General features: G+C 54.7%; 1 protein-coding gene across 2 annotated transcripts; it reads right to left on the reverse strand.

Moving 5' to 3' along the window:
- Positions 1 to 2,327: 2,327 nt before the first annotated feature.
- RPL11 (ribosomal protein L11) lies at positions 2,328 to 5,258 on the reverse strand. Of its 2 annotated transcripts, none has more exons than XM_085559637.1 (6): positions 5,130 to 5,258; positions 4,672 to 4,819; positions 4,244 to 4,350; positions 3,771 to 3,902; positions 3,296 to 3,406; positions 2,328 to 2,403 (listed from the first exon to the last, which is right to left on the reverse strand). In XM_085559637.1, exons 1-6 carry the CDS (start codon positions 5,241 to 5,243, stop codon positions 2,374 to 2,376), a joined length of 642 nt encoding a protein of 213 aa, XP_085415763.1. In that variant the 5' UTR covers positions 5,244 to 5,258; the 3' UTR covers positions 2,328 to 2,373. The 2 variants fall into 2 exon arrangements, with proteins under 2 accessions (XP_085415763.1, XP_085415762.1); XM_085559636.1 differs by having other exon boundaries at positions 4,672 to 4,822.
- Positions 5,259 to 7,163: the final 1,905 nt, after the last annotated feature.

Here is a 7,163-nt window from a genome sequence, read left to right on the forward strand (position 1 = left end):
GTTGGAGGCTGGCAGCGGCGCCATGTTGAGTGCTGGCAGGGCGGCGCTGAGGGGAGCGCGGCCGCCGCGGCTCTGCCCTCAGGATGAGCGCTCACCCCTCAGGATGGGCTGTCAAAAAATCTCGGAGGAGCTGCGGCTGGAAGGGACCTCTGGAGATGTCCCAGCCCAACCCCTGCCCGGGCAAGGTCACCTGGAGCAGCTGGCACAGGGACACGTCCAGGTGGGTTTGGGATGTCCCCACAGAGGGAGGCTCCAGCCCTCCCTGGGCTCTGCCACCTTTGTGGAAAGCAGTTCTTCCTCATGGAGAGGTGGAACTCGTGGGTTTATGGCCATTACTCCTCATCCTGTCACTGGGCACCACTGAACAGAGTTTGGCACCGTCCTCTGACAGCCCTTGGGGATGTTTGTATGGATTGATGGGATCCCCTCTCAACATTCCCTTCTCCAGAGTCTCCCTTCATCAGAGAGATGCTCCAGTCCTTTAATCATCTTTGTTCCCTCTTTTAGACCCACTCCAGCAGCTCCTTGTCTTTCCTGACTTGAGGAGCCCAGAACTGGATGCATTTTTTTCCTGAGGCATTGGCACTTCACACCCATTCCTGTTGCCCCTCAATGGCTGTTTTCCCTTGGGATTGCTGAGGAGGTTCTTGCAGCGTCTCAGCTGAGTCTGGATTTGAGTCCAGCCCTTTCCAGGTCTCTGGACCTGAGCCCAGCCCATTCCCAGTCTTAGTCTGGACCTGAGCCCAGCCCATTCCCAGTCTTAGTCTGGACCTGAGTCCAGCCCATTCAGTGTCCCTAAGACTTGGCTGACCTCACACCACCCCAAAAGGCTGCTCTAAGTGTAGAAGTGATAAGAGCAGTCAGCTGGCCAGGAGGGAGGAGGTTGTATGGGGAAAGTTGAGGGTCTCTGTGCCTCAAGCTGCAAATCCTGGTGCTGGGCAGAGCTTCCCCCTGGACAAACCTGTCTGAGAGCAAGGCAAGAGCAGCCCCAGCCTGTGGGTGAGTCATGAGAGCCAGGACACACCTGGCAGGATCAGCAGAGACCTTGTGTGGGGCTGGGAGCTGCTGAATAATGTGAAATGGGGAAAAAGTCTTTGTTGCTTTCTAAAATGGAGCTGGAGAAATTATTAGCAGCAAAAGAGTGCCTGGAACTGCAGTGCCCAGGGAGTTTTCCAGGCTGGCTGGGAGGTGGCTGTGACTCAGGCTCTGATTGAACTCACCTGCAGGAAAAGGAGCTGCTGCCAGAACCATTTCACATCCAGACACAGGGAGAGAACAGTTGGGTCCCACTTCCAGGACCCCCTCCAGGATGTGAGAGTGTGATAAAACGAGGTCTCAGTGGTGTAAATTGGGGTAGCCCCATTCCAGGGATGGGACTTTGCTCCTGAATCCCTGTGGCTTCCGAGTCATCCCTGCTCTCCCTGGCACACTGAGCTTGGCCATGCTGGCACTGCCGCTTTCCCAGTCCAGCCCAGCCTTGAATCCTCTTTCCTGACAGGGACTTTTCCTAAACTTTTCCCTTCTCCATGTTCTTGCTGGAGTCTCCTAACAGCCCCCTTCCCTCCAGGTGCTAAATATGAGCTGATTAATCAGCTCCAAGAAACCTGATCTTTGTGGCCCAGCGCAATAAAGAGCCCCAGACATGTGAGCAGAGCAGTAACAGCTATTTCTGTCCAGGTTTGTTCCCTCCTCTGCTCCCAGCTCTCAGAGAGGAGGTGAGGTCACTGCTGAGTTCCAGACTGGGCATTCTAATGGGATTTGGGAACATTCAGAAGCTCACGGCCACGCTGGCTGTGCTGGGAGGATGGAATGAGAGCAGGAAGAGGTACCAGAAACGTGTGCAGTGCTACAATCCCGACCTCCACGAGTGGGCTGAGGGTGAGGAGCTCCCCAAGGACAGCGTGGGTGTCTCACGCTGCACCATCTCACTCCCACCATCCCTCCAGGTCCAGCTCTGTGGCCTCAGCAGCAACCAGCACATAAAGAGCTGAGTTCCACGTGGCTTCTGCCACCAGCAAGGGAAGCACAGCGAGCTCAGGGGTGTGGGACAGCTGGATAAGGGAGGCACGCTGATGTTTGGGGTCACTGCAAACTTTGGGAGTGAGGAAATTGTCCCCTGAGCTGCCTCCATCTCCATCTCAAAGCTTAAGCAGGGAATGCAGAGACAGATGCAGGACAGAAGAACTTTTCTCCCCAGCCTGCAGCACTGGATTGCAGCATGGATTGGAAAATACAAAGGGGGAAAAGGAAGAATAAAGCTAAACCATAATAATGGAGGAGAAGAACCCTCGCTCCCATCAGCTTCCCCAAATAATTCACAACATAAGTTAGGGGTTAGAAAAATTTATTTACTTCTCTGGTAACAGGAACTGCTCATTTACCAGGAAGGATGATGCCATCGTACTGTGAGGGGAAAAGAAAAAAAAGAAAACAACAAAGAACCAAGTGAGAAATCATCATCAGGTAAAAGTGCAGTGCTGCTGTGCAGAAAACTTGAGTCACTACAGTCATTCCAAGCCAACACGGCCACGGAAGACCAGTTTTCCTGCAGCCAATGCCTTTGTGCTGTGCTGGAATGTCCAAGGGAGCTGTGCTCAGATTTGCTCAGCTGCTCCTTGAAACAAGCAGCCACACCCTCCACAGGCTGGTCTGACCAGCCCAAAATCTGAGCCCTGAGGGTAACTGTGCCATATTGAGCACAAGCAGGCAGGATGGGGGAAACAGGAATTCAGCATGATCAGGCAGGAGGCATCCCTGCACAGGGTGTGACCTGTGTGGTCCAGGCAGACTCCACTTTTTATAAAAAAAAAACCCCAATAAACTATCAGCAGTCCCCACCTCTGAGATTTTCAACCCAGCTTTCAGCAGCTCCCATTCTTTATCCTATTGTTCATTATATGGACAGATGAATTTGTTTTATTTGTGGGTCTCTCCATGCTCCAAGTGTGGCAGCTGAGCCTGGAGCTGTGTCAGACCAACAACTCCTATCCCTGCCTCCTCACTCACGAGGCAGCTCCTCCAAAAACTGTGGGAGCCATTTACACAAGAGCTGGTAATTCTTCCCAGCTCTCCTGCCAAGAGCTGCTCTTTCACTTCAGCACACCCAAAAAAGCAAAACCCGTGCTGAAACATTTCTATTTAGTAGCAGCAGCTCCTACTGCTGTGGGACAGTAAAAATCTACAATTCAAGCACCCATCAAGATGTGCCCAGTGGTTTGCTGCAGCCTTTCCACGAGGCATTCTGCTGCTCCTTGCTGGGGAACTCTTGGCATGCAGATCTGAAGGTGGACTGTACCTTTTGCTGGAACCAGCGCATGGCTTCCTCCTTCCCAATCCTGTGCTTGGCCCCGATGTTGCCAGTCCTGCGTTTCTTGTCAGCAATGCTGAAGCCTGGCCTGCCCAGCACCTGCAGGACAAAGCCAACAGCACTGCTTCATCCTGGCACTTTCTGTTTTCTTAAATCAGTTTTCCAGGAGGGAAGCCTGGAATTTCCTCCTCAGTGATGCCTTGCTGCTCTCACTTTCCCCAAAGCCAACCCTGCTGTTTCTATGTTACCCCAGGAGGTGCTGTCAGAGCAACAGGATTTGTTTCTGAAGAGGCTTTGTGAGATTTGTCACAAATCAGGGATTTTATGGCAGCTCTGGGAATCTCAGATCAGAAAAATGCCAACAAAACCCGAGTTTTTCTTCCAGCAAGTCTATGGGAGGCAGTGCTCGTTCTAGGCTCCTTCTGGAGCTTTGCCACAAGCCCAGAAAACAGGGAATACTCACCACGTAGAAATCCAGGCCGTAGATACCGATACTGGGATCATATTTAATGCCCAGATCGATGTGTTCCTGGATTCCAAAGCCAAAGTTCCCCGTGTCTGAGAAGTTGTTTTTTCTCAACTCGTATTCTCGCACCTGAAACGTTGGTTCTTGGTCAATATTTTGTTCCAGACTGGAAGCAGAATTAAAACTCCTGCCCACTGCTACCAGACCCCCAACTCACTCACAAGCTATTGAGTCTTCATCCCAAAAAAATTTACTTCCAAGTTGCAGCGGCAAAGAACAAGACCCCAAAAGAACTCAGCTGCTGCACCAATTAGTTCTTTAATGCACCCAGATAAATAGTGTGAACACTTTATCCCGTGTATTTGACCTGCACCTAGATCAGCTGCAACATTTTGGAGCACACACCCGTCCAGTCAGAAAGGAAAAGTTCTGTTCTTTCACAAACCAAAAATCCAGCCCCAAATCCTCACCTTCAACCCCTTCTCCAGAATCTCCTCTGCTTTGGCCCCGCGAACCGTGCAGTGAACAGCGATTTTCTCGTTTCTCCTGATCCCGAAGGACCTCACCGTGTACCGGGCTGCGGGCAGCAACAGTCACACTCAGGGGACAGCCACAGAATTCCCACCCGGAGATCTGGAGCTCCTCAACTCAATAAATTCAAGGGAATTACAAAGAACCCAGCCAGCCTCACATTCTGGCTTAAGGGGTGCTGACAAAGAGTTTGGAGACAGAACTAAAACACAAACGCGCACGAGTCCGTGAATATTTAAGCCCCCCAGTTCTCCAGCAGCTCTCCCAGCTCTGCCAAGGAGCTTCCTCCTGGGAACCGCGCTGTCACGGCGCCCAGGGGAAGGGGAAAATCCCTGAGGGAACAGCAAGGCTCCCCGGAGCCCCTCACCTTTGGAGAACACGGGGGTCTGCCCCGTCAGCTGCTCCAGCACTTTGGCGGCGCGGGTGAGCCGATCCCCGCTCTCCCCGACGCAGATGTTGAGGCAGAGTTTGCGGATCCGCAGCTCCCGCATCGGGTTCTCCTTCTCACCTTGGTCCTGCTGCGGAGAGACCACACCGCGAGTAACCGGGGGTGCTCGGGGCACGGAGAAAGGCTTCGGCAGGCGGACACCGCGCCCCGCTCCCCGCCGGGCCCGAACCGCGGGGCCGCGGCCGCTCCTGGAGCGCCGGGCGGGCCGCGGGCTGGCCCGGCAGCCGCTCCCACCGGCTTCTCCGCGCCCATCCCGCCGCCGCGCCCATCCCGCCGGCCTTCCCCGCTCCCGCCCACACGGGCCGCGCTCGGGAGAGCCGCGGCGAGCGCGGATGGCGGCGGATGGAGAGGGCCCGGCCCGCGGCTCCGGCACTCACCGCCATGATGGAGGCGGGGAAGAGGCGGGCGGGGCGCGGCCGCGGGGGATTGTGGGAGCGCGCGGCGCCCCCTGGCGGGCGGAGGGCGGGGTTGCCATGGCAACCCCCGCTCATTAACGCTGCTCATTAAAAGCGGCGTCAAACGCGCTAATTAGGGTAAATACTGACAGTAATTGCAATTAACCGAGAGAGGGAAAAAAACGACCCGAACGTGCGGCGCGCGGTGCGGTTGTTCGCCAGCCCTGGTTGATGGCAGAACCCTTCCTGAGCCCAAATTTCTGTGCTGGGAATGACTTTCCCTCTGTGGGATATCCCTCGGATCGGCTGTCCCAGTTTCTTTTGGGAACCCCCTCACTTGGCAGAGCATACGACCAAAAAAATAGAAAAAGAAGAAATAACAGTTCTTGACTTAGGATAGACGTGACTTAGCAAAAATCCAAAACAAAGTTCATTCTTCCTTGGAGCAAGCATCAGGGGAAGTCAGGTTCAGATCCCCAGAACTCCTTCAGGAAATGGAGGGTTTCAAGAGCTCTGTCTGGGATCTAGATCCTATTTTTGTACCGTTTGGGAGGGTTGGGGCTGGCAGCCCATTCCTTGCTGCACCTGGGGGAGAGCAGAACTTCCCAGCTCCTCTGGGAAGGGGGCAGCCCAAACTCACACCCCTTTGGAGTCCAAGCTTCTCTTCAGAGGCCACATCCTGAGCAGAAAATGAAGCTCACACTCAGTAAGGATGGCACCAGCTCAAGGCTTTCCCTGTTTATCCCCTTCTCCTGCCTCCCCAGAGCTGCGCTCAGGGCTGCCAGCCCAAGCTCTGTAACACCATCAATTATTTTTCCCCCCGTTGCTTCTAAGCGAGGATGAAGGATAAATGAATAATCAACTTGTCTCATTAAGGAGAGAGAAAAGATGCCAGGAGTCTCCGTGCAGAGGGTGTGAAAAGCCTTTGGTTAAAAAGTACCATTTGCTGCTTCATTATGGATTTCCTTGCTCCAATAACAGCTTAGTTGGAAATAGCAGCAGGCTGGGCTGGCTTCCAGCAATCCATGGATCCCGTCTGGGATCTGCCTGTGCTGCAGGGCTGCTCCCCACGGGCACAGCATGGGAGCAGGCTGGCACCAGGAGCTGGGCAGAGGGGGCTGAGGGTCTCTGCTGTGCCCCTGCCCTCCGTGGCTCTCCCTCCACAGCAGGGCTCTCCTTTGCCCAGGCCTGCAAGGTCTGGCTGTGGCCAAGATCAGGCCAAGAGGCTGCAGAGAGGGAGGAGGAATTGTTCCAGCCGCTCTGGGGGTCCTGGGGGATGAAACAGAGCTCAGGGGTGTCACCCTTCCCTTTGTCTCCGTGCCAGTGATGGTGATAACTCGTCCCAACCTCTGCTCCTGGCTCCTGCCAGCAGCAAAGAGCTTTGCTCAACTCCAGACACGGAGAATCAGAGAATCATGGAGTGGTTCAGGTTGGAAGGGACCTTAAAGCCCATCCAGTGCCATCATGGCAGGGATACTTTCCACTGTCCCAGGCTGCTCCAAGCCCCATCCAGCCTGGATTTGGGCACTGCCAGGGATTCAGGGGCAACCACAGCTGCTCTGGGCACCCTGTGCCAGGGCCTCATCACCCTCCCAGGGAAGGTCTCCCCACCCTCCCATCTTGTTGGAGAGACTTTTCCTACCCTGGCATTTCTCTGCTGAATTCAGGAAGCTTTTCCTTCCTGGCACAGAGCTTCCCACTCACCCACTGCCTCGACCCTCTCCCCACCTGCAGATCCATCCAGATGGGGTCCCACGTGGAGCTCCTCCTGCTCTGAGTCATCCCTGTCCCCAGAATAGAGCAGAGCTCTGTTTTGCCAGGTGCTAAGACACATTTTCCCTGCGAGAGGGGGTGGGCTCGGCGTCATCCTTGATTCAGTGCACAGGAAGGAATCCACTGCTGAGAGCAGCTTTGGGTTTTCTCCAGGGATGTGCTGTTGGTTTCTGGCCCCAGGTTCTCACCTGGCTGCTGAGAAGTTCAGCTGCAGTGGGAGCACTGATCCCTGCTGTTGGAATT

This window comes from Lonchura striata, chromosome 23 (genome assembly GCF_050655825.1).
Source record: "Lonchura striata isolate lonStrDom1 chromosome 23, ASM5065582v1, whole genome shotgun sequence".
Classification (NCBI taxonomy): Eukaryota; Metazoa; Chordata; class Aves; order Passeriformes; family Estrildidae; genus Lonchura; species Lonchura striata.

Excerpts from the sequence above, each read along its gene's own strand:
- RPL11 (XM_085559636.1), bottom strand. The coding sequence starts at position 5,243 with ATGAGCGGGGGTTGCCATGGCAACCCCGCCCTCCGCCCGCCAGGGGGC. Across the intron at positions 3,903-4,243 it reads TTCTGGAGAAGGGGTTGAAG|GTGCGAGAATACGAGTTGAG; the intron begins GTGAGGATTTGG and ends CCAACGTTTCAG. Across the intron at positions 2,404-3,295 it reads TGCGCTGGTTCCAGCAAAAG|TACGATGGCATCATCCTTCC; the intron begins GTACAGTCCACC and ends TTCCCCTCACAG.